Below are 16,270 nucleotides of genomic sequence, written 5' to 3'. Positions count from 1 at the left end.
GCCAGATTTCTGGACCCATTTGAATAGTATAAATTAATTGCATCAGTGAACACAGCCTGATATGTTATCTTGAGTTAAGGTGAGTAAGGTACTCCTAATAGAAACCTCATAAATATGATTATTTGTTTGCATTTTGTAACTTGGGAGAGTAATTTCTAAGATATTGGTTGTTTCAGTTAATTTAAATGGAGTATTTTGTGCTCCTGTATTCAGGATGCCTTCCTGGCATTTTAAATTCACATGTGCATATACTGTGACCTTCCTGATAAGCAGTATGAAAGTATGATAGATCATTCTGTAAGTAATGAATGAAAATTGAATTTGGTGATCATGGTAGGGGCTATATGATAATTGCCTTTTCTTTCCTTTCCTGCCCTCCCTTTCTCCTCTCCTGCCCTTCCCTCCTCCCTCCCTTTATTCTACATTTCAGTTTGGTTGGTTTCACAAAGTGCTTTTGCATAAATAAAAGTTGATTTCAACTAACATTAAGGGGCCATTTTAATTTGTGATAACTATTACTGCTTTTTCTATTTCTTTCTTAAATTAATATACTCATAGCTTTTTCATTAAGGTATTATTGATATACACTCTTATGAAGGTTTCACATGAAAAAACAATGTGGTTACCACATTTACCCATATTATCAAGTCCCCCCCATACCCCAGTGCAGGCACTGTCCATCAGTGTAGTAAGATGCCACAGATTCACTGTTTGCCTGTTCACTGTTGTGTGAGTTCTTTAATTTTGCATGTTAACCCCTTGTCGGATATGTCGTTTACAAATATATTCTTCCATACTGTAGGATACCTTTTTGTTCTATTGATGGTGTCCTTTGCCGTACAGAAGCCTTTTTTGTTTGATGTAATCCCATGTATTATTTTTGCTTTTGTTTCCCTTCCTTGAGGAGATGCGTTTAGGAAAAAATTGGTCATGTTTATATTCAGGAGATTTTTGCCAATGTTGTCTTCTAAGAGTTTTATGGTTTCATAACTTATATTCAGGTCTTTGATCCATTTTGAGTTGATGTTGGCTGTGGGTTTGTCAAATATGGGCTTTATTATGTTGAGGTACTTGCTGTCTATACCCATTTTGTTGAGAGTTTTTATCATTAATGGATGTTGAATTTTGTCAAATGCTTTTTCAGCATCTATGGAGATGATCATGTGGTTTTTGTCTTTCTTTTTGTTGATGTGGTGGATGATGTTGATAGATTTTCTAATATTGTACCATCCTTGCATCCCTGGAATAAATCCTACTTGATCATGGTGGATGATCTTTTTGATATATTTTTAAATTCGATTTGCTAATATTTTGTTGAGTATTTTTGCATCTATGTTCATCAGGGATATTGGTCTGTAATTTTCTTTTTTTGTGGTGTCTTTGCCTGATTTTGGTATTAGAGTGATGCTGGCCTCATAGATTGAATTTGGAAGTATTCCCTCTTCTTCTACTCTTTAGAAAACTTTAAGGAGGACGGGTAGTAGGTCTCACTAAATGTTTGATAAAATTGAGCGGTGAAGCCATCTGGTCAGATATTTTGTTCTTAGGTAGTTTTTGATTACCAGTTCAATTTCGTTGCTGGTAATTGGTCTGTTCAGATTTTCTGTTTCTTTCTGGGTCAGCCTTGGAAGGTTGTATTTTTCTAGAAAGTTGTTCATTTCTTCTAGGTTATCCAGTTTGTTAGCATATAATTTTCATAGTACTCTCTAATAATTCTTTGTATTTCTGTGGTGTCTGTAGTGATTTTTCCTTTCTCATTTCTGATTCTGTTTATGTGTGTAGACTCTCTTCTTGATAAGTCTGGCTTGGGGTTTATCTATTTTGTTTATTTCGTTCATAGCAAAATAGGCAAAGCTCTTAGTCATTTCATTGTACAGCATATTGTCATACACTTACTTTTGGCGTCAACATTAAATTGAAGCCACCTGAATGTGATTCTTGGAAACATAATTTTCACGTAGTCAGATGATAAAGGAAGTGGCTCTGGGTCATTTTCTTGTTTTTAGATATTAGAACAGTGAATTTGACAGTGTTATGAATGGTACTCTTATTTTTTTTTTTTTTGGTTCTAATGGAATGATTAAATTATTGCTATCTTTAAGAAATTAATTAGATTATATAGTTTATATTCATTTTCTCCTATATTACTCATTATGTTAGTTGCTGCAAGAAGAGGCTTTTTTGGATTTAGTGGCATTACTACCCTTTGCAATTAGAATCCACTAGAATATTACCTCTTGAGGGCAGAGATTTTTGACTGTCTTGTTCACTGCTACAACCCTAGTGCCTAGAAGAGTGTTTATGGAATAGGGACTCAATAAGTATTTTTTGAATCAGTGAATGAATGAATCATGGTGTTTTTTAGAATTAGGTCAAATACATGGTAAGTTTGTTCCAGATGCTTTCCATTGTAAATGTTGAAAACCATGCCGTATATTTAAAAATAAATAGAGCTTAATATTATGAATGACTGTATTGAGTGATGTAACTTATTTAGAAGGTAAACTACTAATTGGTAGCACAAAGAGTATGCTTCAAACAGGATAATTGTAAAGAACAAGACGTTTTCTTATGCCATTTCTCTTTTTTCAAATGTGAGAGCTCCCTTCTCTAAGCAACTGTGAAATTTTTCCTGATTTTCAAGGTACTAAAATCTCTTTTCTCTAAGAAATCCCATAGCAGATATCCTCTATTTTCACTGTCTATTTTGTATTTTGAAGTACTCTTTCATTTTTATCTCTTCTTATTTCCACTATTGTTTTTTTGTTACATTTATTTTTATTTTTTAATTACCTGTTGCTCTGGGGAAATGCTGTCTGATTCATCATGAGATAGTGGAAATGTTCTGTATCTGTACCATACATAAAGGTAGTAGTCACCAGACACAAGGCTATTGAGCAATTGAAATGTGATTAATGTGGCTGAGGAACTAAATTTTTTATTTCATTTCTAATTTACATAGTTACATATGGTTAGTGGCATTGAAGCAGACAGTGCAGCTGTAGGGCTTATAATATACATCTTAAGTTATCAGTCTACCTTCAAATAACATGCCACTTAATGTGTAGTTGTAACTTTATTACAGTGCACTTCCATATCCTTCCTCCCATTCTTTTGTGTTTTATAGTCATATATTCTACAGATTTATAAACCCAATGATAAATTGTGGCCATTTTTTTAGACAGCTTTTTATCTTTTAACATGATTAAATTAAGGGAAATATGCCTTTATTTTCTTCAGATTTTACCTTTTCTGCTGCTACTTATTTCTCTGTGTAGATCCAGATTTCTGTGTGGTATCATACTCCTTCTACTTGAAGGATATCAACATTTTTTTGGAGTGTAGTTTCTCTGGCACAGTGTATTGTTAGTTGTCTTTTTTTCTGGAAAAGTCTATTTTTGAAAGATATTTTGACTGGGTATACAATTCTGAGTCAAATCTCCCCTTCCAGTATTTTAAAGATATTTCTCCATTATCTTTTTGCTGACATTGTTTGCTGACAGAGTTTCATTTTGGATATCTACTGACCTGTCTTCATGTTCACTAATTCTTTTTCACCTTTGTCCAGTTTTCTGATGTCTGTTGAAGGTCCTCTGGTATTATTTTATTTTATGTTTATTTAGTATTTCATCTGAATCATTTACCACAAGATCACTTACTATCTCAATTACAATTATTCTAAGTTTTCTATTTCATAGTTCCAACATCTGGTTCATTTATGGGACTTGCTCTGCTGTTTGCTTTATCTCTTGAAAAATGGTTTGTTATGTTTTGCTTTCTATATATGTCTAATATTTCCTTGTTGCATACCAGTATTAACAGGTAAAACCAGTGAAGACTGAGGTCAATAATATGCCCAGAAATGGGCTTTCTTCTTCTTTGAGGCTGTCTGTTTGTGACAGGAACTGAGTCAGCTTATTCAGTGATTGAGTTCGGTTTGTCTGTTGTTATTGTAGTAGGTCCTTTCACTAAAGCAGAGGCTTAAAATTACTGCAGTAGTGGACTACGGCTGTCTCATTCCTGGTTATGAGCCCTGGAGTGCTAGAGTGTTTCTTTACTATTCTAATCCATCCATAGCCTTTAGCATGTCTTTGGATGCCTAAATCACAGGATGATTCCTTCTTTGTAAGTTTTGATTAGTTGTTGGACATTGTGAATTTAAAATTTTTAAGTGTCTGTATTTTGTTGTCTTTCTGTGAAGAATGTTGAGTTTTATTTTGGTAGACATCTAATTTACTTTCAGATCACCTTGTTCCTTTTGTAGCTTGTTTTTAAGTTTTGTTATGACTCTTGTTAGCATATGCTTTATTCCATGGCTAGGGTTGTCAAACTTTTACTCATGAGCCAAATCTGCTCCACAGCTTGTTTTTGAATAGATTTAGAATGGATTTTACATTCTTAGAATCCAACTTCAGAATGGATTTTACGTTTTTAAAGGGTTATAAAAAAACAAAAATAAAAATGAAAAATATGTGATGGAGACTGTATGTGTCTCACATAGCTAAGATATTTACTATTTTACCCTTTATAAAAATTTTTCTGATCTCTACTCCAGGGCTTGCTTAACCCTAACTTCAAAGATGCTTTATTTCTTCGGTTTCTACTATATGCCCCATGTGGGGGTCCTATTGAATGCCACATTTTCTATGCGGTATTTTCATTGTATTTTGTTGGAACTCATAGGTCTGCCCTTTATAATCTCTAAGAGATGTTCAGCTTTCAGCTACCTAGTATTTATAATTTTTCTATTCTTGATTATGATTCTTTGCCAGCCTCATAAGGACTTACTATGTATGCAGAGCTTAGTATCCAGCCAAAGACTCAAAGAATCACCTATGCAAATTTCTGGAGCCTATTCTCTGGACAACTACCTCTTCTTTAGTACACTGGCTTGCAGATTTCAGCCACCTTTAAACTCCTGGAGCTTCAGTCTTTGTTTTCACACTTCAATAAGATGGCTCTGCTTTACCTGGGTTATCCTTGTTTATGTGAATGTTTGGCAAATTATAGGCAGAAAGCTAGAGTAATTATAAGGCTTACCTTTGATTGTTAGCCTTCTCTTAAGCAGTCTTGTCTGGCCATTGCCCAATATCTACAAGCAGTTTTTCTAAATATTTAAGTTTCCTTGTTGTTTATGTGGGAGGTCAAATCTAGTATTAATTATTCTGTCATGGTTTGGAGTGGAACTCTGTTTAGAAAACATTAATAAAAATGCATTTAGGCTTTTAGTATAGTATAAAACTAATAATTTTCTTTTATCTATTGACTCTCTTTTTTGCTATGAGTTGATTACAGTATTTGTAAGGTGTAAGCAAGATAATATAAGAAAATATAATTAAGATTCAGTTCTGTCTTACATCTTGAATTCTTACTGTATGCTGTTGACTTCATACAACTTGCTCAAGACAGAAAGAATAACATGACCAGGTTACTTAGCCTAGCAGGGAAAGTAGACATGTATGTTAATTATCTATTTCTGTGTAACAAATTATCCTAAGACTAAGTGGTTTAAAACAACATTTTATTATGTTTGTTGGTCAGGAATCTGGACATGGCTTAGCTGGATCCTCTGGCTCAGGGTCTTTCAAAACCCCAAAAATAAAAATTTGTGGACCAAGCTACTGTCATGTCAAGGCTTGACTGGTGCAGGATCCATTCCCAAGTCTACCCATATGGTTGTTGGCAGGATTCTGTTCCTTTCCACATGGGCTTTTTCATAGGGCAGCTCACAATCTAATAGCTTATATCATGAAAGTGGACAAGATAGAAGTTTTGGTCTTTTGTAACCTTATCTGAGAAGTGAAATCCTATGACTTTTGCAATATTCTATTTAAGAAGCAAATCACTAGGCTTAGCCACACTCAGAAGGAGATTGTATAAGGATGTGAATACAAGACTCAGGAATCATTAGCAGCCATTTTAGAAACTTCCTATAATAACACATGTTGTATAAATTCTATAAAATATTATAATTGGGTCTATAAAATGATATAACAGCATTAGCATATGTAGCATAATAAAAATTTGCTACTGGCATACCAACTGCTTCCCATAGATTATTTTATTTAAGCCTCTTCCAGGTATTCTGTGGGAGAGGTAGTATGTATTATATCTGTTTTACAGATAAAGAAATTTTAGTTCATCAGGATTGCCTAGCTGTGATGTAGCAGAACCAAGACTTCAGCCTAGGCCTTGCCAGTTCTAGCACTCATATTTTTAAGCTCCATGTCTTGTCAGCATTAAAAGAGAATTACCTTTTATTGAGCACTCCTTAATGTGCCAAATATTACAGTAAATGCTTGTATATGAACTTCATAGAAGCCTCACAGTAACTCCATTAAAGCTCCAAGTCTTACTGATTATGTACTCTAGCTTTCAGACTCAAGAAACTACTTTGAAAACTTACATATATTCTTTTTTTCAGAGACATTAAGTAAATATAACCCAAAGAGTCACTATAAGTACCAAAAGAAATGAGTCATTTCATTTCAAATACCTACTACCTTATAAAAAATGGTATCGCTAATTAACAAGTTCACAGAAGGGAGCCTAATACATGTCAATCCATTCAGTATTCTGCAAATAAAGGGTAGTGTGTGAATCTCAAACAGGAAAGAATTCATAAATACTTGAAAAGAAAACAACCTACTCCCAGAAGAGATTTATATAAATATATAAATACTATTATATAAATTTTAGTCAGATTTAGCTCATGTAGTTAATGTTGAAATATTTTACTAATACATTTGAAATATTTTCACTAGTAAGTTGTTTTAACAAATAAATTGAATGGCTTTCATATAAAAGGTTGTATATACTTTCTTCAGTCAACCCATTGTCTTTGCAGAGTCTAGATGAGGAAAATGAGACAAAGTAAAAAGAAATTGTTTTCTCATGCTTAAAAGGTAAACATAAGACTGCTGATATTATGGTCTTTCAGACCAGTTATATTAATCATTGGAGGGGTATCTTGTAAGGTATATGTTGACAACAATAAGTTTATAAATGATTTTATTTTTGAACCATTTTCCTTATTAATAGCACTGTCTCACTTTCTACATTCAGGTTTTCTTTCTCAAGTGGGGCATGCAGTGTATTTGAATGTGTTAGGATTCTGTCATGTCATACTAGCGTATTTCATCTAAGACATCCTTCCCTTACTCATTCACTTAATTCATTTATTGAAAAACATTTATTGGTGCCTACTATGTGCCAATCACTGCTGTAAATACTTGGGATACATCAGTGAGCAAGATGGACAAAAATTATGAACTTTATATTTTAGCAGGCATGGGTCAAACAATAAACCTAGTAAGCAAGAAGGCAGGCATTCATTATGGCTAGGGAAGAAATTCTAAACCTTTAAAAATTCTTTAAACCATACTAAAGAAAATTACATAGAAAACTACTAGGTTTTTAGCTTGGCTTATTTTTGTTCATCCCATTTTAAAGTACTGGCTAAGAACAATTAAATTTGGAGAGCCAGTATCTCTAAAAACAAAGTTAAAATGATGCTATTAAGAAAATGGCCATGTTTGCTCCTACAATTTATTGCTTTTGCAGCTCATCTAATATCAATATTGCTATAAACTAGAAATTTTACATCCTGGATTATTTTAATGGTGGTTTATAAAAACTTTTCTAAGGTACCCTGTGTAACAAAATATATGTTTCTACAATCTTTTATTTCTATTCAAGTTATACTTTTGCTGGCTTTGAATACTTATGATAATTTTTTTTTTTGTAATTCTAAGTAAAATGATTTTTGTTTAGAAAGCTGTCTTTCCTTCAGTTTATTACAGTTGTCTTTCTAAGTTAACTTTTGGTATGAAGGGAAAGATAAAAATACTTTTAGTATCTGAAAATTGGTATAATTTGGAATTAACTATATTAGAAGTTCAGCATATGGTATCATTGTACTTTACAGGATTCATATGTTGCCACAGCAGTAATAACTCAAATGTTAATACTTAATTTATTTTGTTGATTTACTGAATTATAATCATTCCCATAGATCATAAGAATGGATCAATTTTTTATTTGTTTTTTTTTTAAGCTGAAAGCCTTGAATATCTATCTGCATTTTTCCTATATAATATGAAAAGTAGACTTCAGATGGATCTTTTATCTGATACATTGAATAGATTTAATTATTACTATGTTTTAGTGAATAGGGTACTTAAGATTAGAGGAACAGGGTTTTGTGAAAGACACATGATGAACTGGGAATCAATTAAGAGTGTTCTCTAGATTTAAAGAGTATTTATTAAAACAACAGACAGAACACCAACTTTTCATTTGGATTATTGCGTTTTTTTTTTGGTTCTTAATTCTTAATGAGTATAATTCTTTTCATTCTGTGTTTTAGCTATTATAAGCCAGTAACAATGAAGAAAACAGTGTAGGAATATTATGGGAAGGAAGTAGATTGTTTTTAGGACAGTTATTTGAGGAGATTTTCTTCTCTTTGAATACTTTGGCCATTTAAAAAACATTTGAGATTGGAGAGTCAAAAGTAAATAAATAGAAACTCTGTGCTCTACTTTTGAAGCCTTTTCTCCAACTTTTCTATTTAGTCTTTAATAATTGTTTTATTAGTGGTCATGGGCTTATCACATTAAGTCTTATATAAAAAATATTGCCTTTTTTTCTCTTTGTTTTACAAGGAACTATGTATCTAGAGAGATGATTTTTCTTACATAGTTCTGGAGTTATCAAATGGTATTAAAGTTATAACTTTTCCTATAAATTTTCCTTTTGGGAAAAGAATGGTTTTATTTCCAAAGGTAATTTTAAGTATAACGATGCGGAAGTGATAAATGAAACCCATAGCCAAGCCTGAGAAAGCATGTGCTTTGGTAGTTTAAGATACACAGTAACTAAGTTTTAATTGGTATTAGGTTTCTTTTGCAATCACTGGTATTTTTAAATAAATCTAAAGAAAGAATAATCTAGCCTAATCCATATGTACCTCTCCTTGTGATGTTTGGAGTGGTTGCGAACTGCCTAATGACTTTGCTTCCCTAACAGGCATGTTACTTTTAGAATTTATCCAAAAAATGACAATTTGCCTGTCACCTGCAAAGTGATACAATTGCAGCAGAGCAGTGATATGGAGGGAGGTATAGTTGAGATCTTGTAGGAATTAACTCACTCATAGAACATGCTGCTGTTTGAGATATGGAAACATTAGCCCAAAATATGTAGTCAAATACATTTTGTTTGGTTTTGATTGATTACTCAAAGATACAGTATTTAATCTCCATGTATGATCTGTTGTACAATAATGTAAGAAGGAAAAGTGATGATGGCACTTAAGAGGACTTTCAGGCTAATTCATTTATCTGGTAGAGCTCTGATATGCAAGGTTGATTTAGTATGTAGACAAAAGCTTTTGCTTTTTACCTGTTAGAGGGCAGTTAGGTTATTCGCTAGCCTGTTGGCTAGCCAACAACAATGTTGTTTCCTTTAACTCCATGAATCTCAGCATATGCTATTTTACATATCCTAAATAATGTAAATAACATTTCTTACTCTTTCCACAGCATGTAGAGTACATGAAGCACAGGACAATAAAACTTCCTACTCGTACCATCAGGAGGATCTCTTTGAAGGATTCACCTCAGGACTACCAGAGACACTAATTTGAAGCATCATGTGGTAAAACAACAGAAGGCGACTACTACCTTTGGACTAGTTAGAAACAGAGTTACAATGTTTTCAATTCTTTGAAATCCAGGAAGCCAAGGGAGTGAATTAAAAATCTGAAAATGCGGCCATGGACTGGTTCCTGGCGTTGGATTATGCTCATTCTTTTTGCCTGGGGGACCTTGCTATTTTATATAGGTGGTCACTTGGTACGAGATAATGACCACCCCGATCACTCTAGCCGAGAACTGTCCAAGATTCTGGCAAAGCTTGAACGCTTAAAACAGCAAAATGAAGACTTGAGGCGAATGGCCGAATCTCTCCGGTAGGTTCTGAAAAACTGAAGGAAGAGTGTTAAGAGTGTTGAAATATTGTACTCTTTTATTTTTAGGTACAGGGCTTCATCCACTTATTGAAAATTAATGATTTCTCTAAACTGCTTTTCTAAAAATGTAAATATTAAGGTACATAATTTATGCCAACGACATTTCTATATATTTAACAAAATTTCTCCATAGTGGCAAATCTTATTTTGTATATTAATTTTAATATTAAAAAACCATGCCATTTAATTTATGTGCTTATATTTCATTTATAGTTATCTTAAGCATTTTGATAATTTTGATACATCAAGTACAAATTTGATTTAAATTAGTGTATATTAAAATTTTTATCATGTGAACTATAACAGACATAATTGAGAAGCTGAGTTAGTGTAACTATAACTTATGAAAATGAAAAAACAAAAATTTATACTTATATAAAACAACTGGATATGGAATTGAGGCATGAAAGTGGAAATATCTTGTTATACATAGAGTCTTCAGAGTAAATGGGGAAAGAGCTAGGGAGAGAGCTTCTTCTAGTCTGTTAAGAAAATGTGACATGTATCAGAAGGCGTCAGCTGTTTAGAAAAACAGTCTTGTATTTTCAGGAAGCAAGTGAACATAGTATTATATAAATAATCTCTCTGTTTTCAGTGTTACTGAGTTTAAAAGTTATGTTATCTTCAAATTTGTCTATTTTATATGTGAAGTTGATCATGTATTTAGTGCTTGCTGTCTCTCAAGATAGAGGTTGACGATTTGAGAAGATGAAGAGTTGAGAGTCATTATGCCAAGTCAGTTATTGACCCTAAGGGAAGTAGTATAGAGAAAAAGAGCACAACATTCATTTCTTTTTGAGAAAGAAAGAAATTGAGGCATGGAAAGTGGAAATAATCCTGTTATACATTAAGTCTTCAAGGTAGATGGGGAAAGAGCAAGGAGAGAGCCATGTTGTGGAAGCTGAGGAGCTTTCTGTGAAGAAGATAGTTGACAGTGTCATAAACCCTCAAGGCTTTAGAGGGGGCTTCCATGGTCCTTCCATTTCCCCACTCTCCCTGCCCCGACTGCCCTTCACTCTTCATTCTTACCCTTTGTTTAGTTTCTTAACTTTTTCCTCACCGTAATACTGTTTTGGTGTTTTTATGTTGTATGGAAGACAGTGCTAGATGTGATGCATTTTTACAACAATGAATGAAATATCGTCCTTGTCATTTGTAGTAGTAGTACTGTTCATCAAGATATGAAGTAGGGATTAGAAAGCGGATAGATAACTTCTTGAATTTATATATCATTTTGTTTCCTTGTGGAGAAGAGTCAGGGAGGATCATGGAGAAGGTGATCTTTCAGTAGAGTTTTACTCACTCATTTTTATGGGGACCAAAATGATAATTTAGAGGTTAGTAATAATAGCTATCATTTATTGAGAGTTATTCATATGCCAGGTACTGTGTCAAGGACTTTTACATGGATTATCTTAATTGAATTCCACAACTTTGTTATGAGATGCTGGTAATGTTTTCATAACCATTTTACAGATGAGGAGTCAAAGGGATATTAAGTAATTTTTCCCAATATCACACTCTTCACAAGTGGTAGAGCTTACTTTAAATCCTGGCAGTATGACTTGAAAGCCTGGACTCTGAATGAACTGTGTTGCCTCTCTGAATAGAAACCAGAGAGAAGTCAGGACTCAAAAATCTCAACTAAAAGTCTGATGCTGTAGATCATCAAGAATAGCTGCTGCTCTAGTTAATGTTGTAGTATGCTTTGATTATAGTAAAATCTTGTTCTGCATCTTGGGGATTTTCCTCAGAAAAGATTTTGCTTCTTTACTATTTAGACTCAAAAATAACTGATCACTTTTCTTCTACTTACAGTGTCAATACTGAGAACTTCAAATGGCTTATTTCTGGTTGCCAAATATCTTATTTTTATTGTGTGAAGGAAAGCTTGCCTTTCATATGGGTTGTTCTGTCTGCAAAATAACTTTGGGTCTCTTAAGTCACTTTACTTATATTCTTTCAGGTTGAAATTAAATTCTCACCTACTACATTAAGATGTGGAGACAACTTCTAAGAGCTGAGACTCTTAATATATCATGCCGTAATATCAAATACAATCAATCTGAAAACAGTCTGAGCAAATGAGCCTATTTACATAGATATATATGTGTAATTTCAGGAAATTTTACATATATATTTATGTATATAAAATTTTGGAGAAAGTTAATCAGTAATTATTTTCCGTCATTAGGAAGGAAATCTCTTCAGGCCCTTCTGTCAACTACTGGTAGGGCCGTTTGTGTTTCATCCAAAGGCATTTCATTTTAGAGCTCCTGGCATTAAAGGAAGAGCAGTGGAGGTACAACTAGCACCTTCTTATAATATTTTGTACTGAATTGTTATGCCGTTTTCTTAAAATATGTTTGTAAGCCAGACTATAGGGATTCATTCAGATGTCTGTATATGTCATTTCTTTGAGATAAAGCATATCGATTGGAGTTGGGAAGCAACCCAGAACCTGCCTCTACAATTTCAAAGATTCAGGGCAATAATTAAAAACACTCTTGACCATCCCTCCAGCTAGAACTTGCTGATTTTGTGGATAAAACTATAAATTTAGGAAAATAATTTCAAAATCTCTAGTCTGAGGGGTGCAAATGTTTGAGTACAATGTATGAGAGGTTGCTCTGTATGTGTGTGTTAATTCTGACTTAATTGATGAATAATTTCTGTACAGTAAAATACACTTTTTCTAAGCATACAGGACTGTGAATTTTGGCAAATGCTTAATGTAACCATGATCACAATCAAATCATAGAAGAATTCTACCTTCCCCCAGAATCCTGTTTGCCCCTTTGTAGTCACATTCTATCCCTACCTTCTGTCACTGGCATCCACTGATCTGTTTTCTGTCCTATATTTTATCTTGTTCCAAAATGTCATATAAACAGAATTATGTGGTATGTGGCCTTTTTAGTCTGGCTTTTTTCACTTAACGTAATATACTGGAGATTCATCAATGTTATTGGTAGGTTTCTTTTCTTTTTTTTTTTGCTGAATATTGTTTCAATTATTTTTTATTTAATGCTCGGTATTGTGTAGTATGGATGTAGTGCAGCATTGACATTTTTTAAAAATGCATTTACTGGCTGAGGGACATTAGGGTTGTTTCCATTTTTTGTCAGTTATAATAAAACTGTAATAACCATTTGCCCTGTAAGTTTTTGTGTGAGCATGAGTTTTTATTTCTCTTGTGTAAATACATAGGAATGGGATTGCTGGATCATTTGTTAAGTTCATGTTTAACTTTATAAGAAACTGCCCAAATGTTTTCTAGAGTGCCTATACCATTTTACATTCACACCAGCAATGCTTGACTGTTCCAGTTGCTCTCATTATTGCCAGCACTTGCTATTGCCAGTTATTTTTATTTTAATAGTTTAAATATATATGTAGTATTACCTCATTGCAGTTTCAGTTTGCATTTCCCTAATGATTAATGATGGTGAGCATTTTTGTTAGGTGTGTATTTGTCATTCATGAATCTTCTTTGGTGATGTGTCTATTCAGATTTGCCTATTTAAAAAAAAATTGAGTTGTTTTCCTACTACTGAATTCTTTTTAAAAATTGGGGTTTCATATATGACATTAAATTATATATATATATATATGCATATATCTAAGCATAAAAACAATGGCTTAAAACAACAAAAATTTATGTGCTTTTAATTGGTTTGTGTTGGTCTCAGCTGGGCTATTTTCTGGTTATATCTGGGGTCACTCAGGTGGCTGGTGACTTCATCATGATTGGGCAGTACAGATGACCTACTCACATGTTTGAGGATTAGCTGGGGTCATTAGCTGGTTCCCTTGCATGTGGCTTCTCCAGCAGAATAGCCCAGGTTTCTTAAATAGTAATGTTCTAAGAGGGCAAGAACAGAAACTGCAAGTCCGTTTGAAGCCAAGCTACGGCAAACAGTGTCACTTCTGCCACCTTCTGTTAGTCTGTGTCAAAGGGACACCCCATATTCGGAGAATAGAGGTAAGAATTGTAAAGAACGTATAGCCATATTTAACCCACCATTCTCATTTCTAGAAGTAATGCTGAAAAAGATTAGATTAGGTCAAATCAAGGTAGTTCTGAACTGCCAGAGTTTACTCTAAGACTTGGTTGATAGATAATGGGATCCCATAATTGTATTTTCAGCAGAAGAATGGTACAGTGAAAATGGTTGAGGAAGATTTAGATTTTCAGGCGAATTTGGGGCATGTGCTTACTAGAGAGAAAATAACGGAAGCATGGTGTTAATCTAGACCTGAGGTGATAACTTGCCTAGATTAAATTAATGTTTTAATCTGTTGATTTGGGAATCATAGTACCTCTGCTTTTTCCGTGTTTCCTATGTGCTTTAATTTGGCCTTCCCCAGACATTCCTTTCTTACTTGTTAATTGAAACATGTAGTACACTTTCTTTTAACAATTTAGAAATTAGCACTTTCTCAGCCTCCCAACCTACAAGAATGCCTTCCCATGCTCATGTTTTTTTTGTCTCAAACTTGAGTAATATTAAATTACTATCAATTCATAGAAGCTTTGCTTCTTGCAATTTGAACCTATCACCTAGCCTTTCAGTTAGAGTTGAAATTAGCTGAAAACATCCAGAAAATTTTTGAAATTTTCTCAGAAACCCCTTGAGCAGTGAATGTGTTTGCATATCTAATAATTTTTATTATATCAGATATTTATTATTTAGAAAGTACTGTGGAGGTTACAGAGGCTTCCCTTTCCTAAGGATGTAGTATCTTTGGGCTTCTTATCCCAGTCTTGTGTGGTCAGGGATTGAGCTGGATCATTGCTGCACTGTGGTTTTAGTAAAGCTTATAGCCCACTTCTGTTTCTTCCCTGTTCCTCAGGCATAATTATTCCTTACTTTACGTTGAGAACTTGGTAGAAATAATACAATCTACCTTTAGATATTTAAGCCTTGTTCTTTGGCCTCTTACCTCATTAGTATCTAAACTTGGCAACTACTGAGGGAAAGACTTGCTGTGAGTTGAAGATAAGCCTCAAATAGGACTTTGTCTTGTAATACCACAAGACTATGAGAAATTTCAGTCTGTCTCAAAATTGTTCTCTAGCTTTCCTTGGAGCCCTAGAATTCAGCAGATGTACCTTGGGGAAAGCCTAGGTATGTGGTTAGTGCTCCTGAAGTTTCCAAATCTTCATACTAACCTTCTGTGGGATCTTAAGTCTGTTCCTCACATTATACCCAGAATCAGCAAGCGTTCTCCCAATAAGAATATGGCTAGTTGGATATTTATCAATTTAATCCTGCACTTAACACACCTCTCTGATAGCTTTAAAAAAGGCTATATTTATGTTATCTGTTTTTGTTGTTTGTTTTGGTGATGATTCTCATTATTACAGCAAGAATAGGATTTGCCATTAACATACTACATTCTACTTGTAACTAAAAGTACTCTACCTGGAATGAAAATGGTTGGAGTATCACTGTCAAAAAGAGTTTCCCGTTAGTTCCAGTGCCTAAATCCCTAGAGCTGTTTTGGTTCTGCCATTTTAAAATCTTGTTCTTCATATTTTCCTTAGATTAGTTTTTAACTTTCTGTCTCTTTGTACCCTTAGTTGGGTGGTAAAGGAAAAGAAGCATTTGGGTGGATTGGGAATATTTAACTATCAAGAGTTAAATCTGCTACATTGACTAATACAGTGAAATTAGTCAATTCACTAATTTCACAATTAGAAAAAGAGATCAAAATGAGATAAGATAAATTAAGTTTGCTGAGCTTGCTGAACCTAACCAAGTAGAAAGTTGGAAAGTGAGTGTAGACCTCAAAGAAAAAGCTAGGATGAGAAAGAAAGGTACTTTTGGAAATCATCCATATGGAAGTGATTGCCAAACAGTATGTTACACAAAGCAGAAGTTACTCAGTTCACCTCAGATGACTCACAGTTGTCATAGATTTGGAGAGGAGTAAGGTAGGAATAGCATTAACATACTCTTTATTTCCAGGGCCAGCAATAATCTCACATAGCAGGAAAATTCATTTTTGAGCCACTGCACCTATTCCATGGGTATAGCAGTTGGTTATGTGGCACAGAAACATAGGGTCACATGTATTTTTTCATACTAATGTCATTACTAGCTTTTATGGGGACAACTTTTTTCTTAGTAGAAAAGCAGCATATTGAGAATGTAATGCTATTTTCATCATCATTTATTATGTTGTCATAGTTTTCTTCTTCATACCCAGGGTTCCTAAGCATTATTTAAA

The 16,270-nt window shown here is 33.7% G+C and overlaps 1 protein-coding gene across 15 annotated transcripts in view; it reads left to right on the top strand.

The window, feature by feature from the left end:
- The window catches only part of FUT8 (fucosyltransferase 8), a 379,544-nt gene that overhangs the window by 206,780 nt on the left and 156,494 nt on the right, over positions 1-16,270 (top strand). For all 15 annotated transcript variants that reach the window (XM_073242251.1, XM_037006150.2, XM_073242247.1 and 12 more), the window contains one exon: positions 9,546-9,973. In XM_073242251.1, coding sequence (XP_073098352.1) covers positions 9,771-9,973 — 203 coding nt within the window. In that variant the 5' untranslated portion in view covers positions 9,546-9,770. The remainder of the gene's footprint in view (positions 1-9,545; positions 9,974-16,270) is intronic.

The sequence above is a fragment of the Manis javanica genome, chromosome 8 (assembly GCF_040802235.1).
Source record: "Manis javanica isolate MJ-LG chromosome 8, MJ_LKY, whole genome shotgun sequence".
Taxonomy (NCBI): domain Eukaryota; kingdom Metazoa; phylum Chordata; class Mammalia; order Pholidota; family Manidae; genus Manis; species Manis javanica.
The sequence above is the reverse complement of the archived record's forward strand: the minus strand, read 5'-3'. Positions and strand labels throughout refer to the sequence as shown.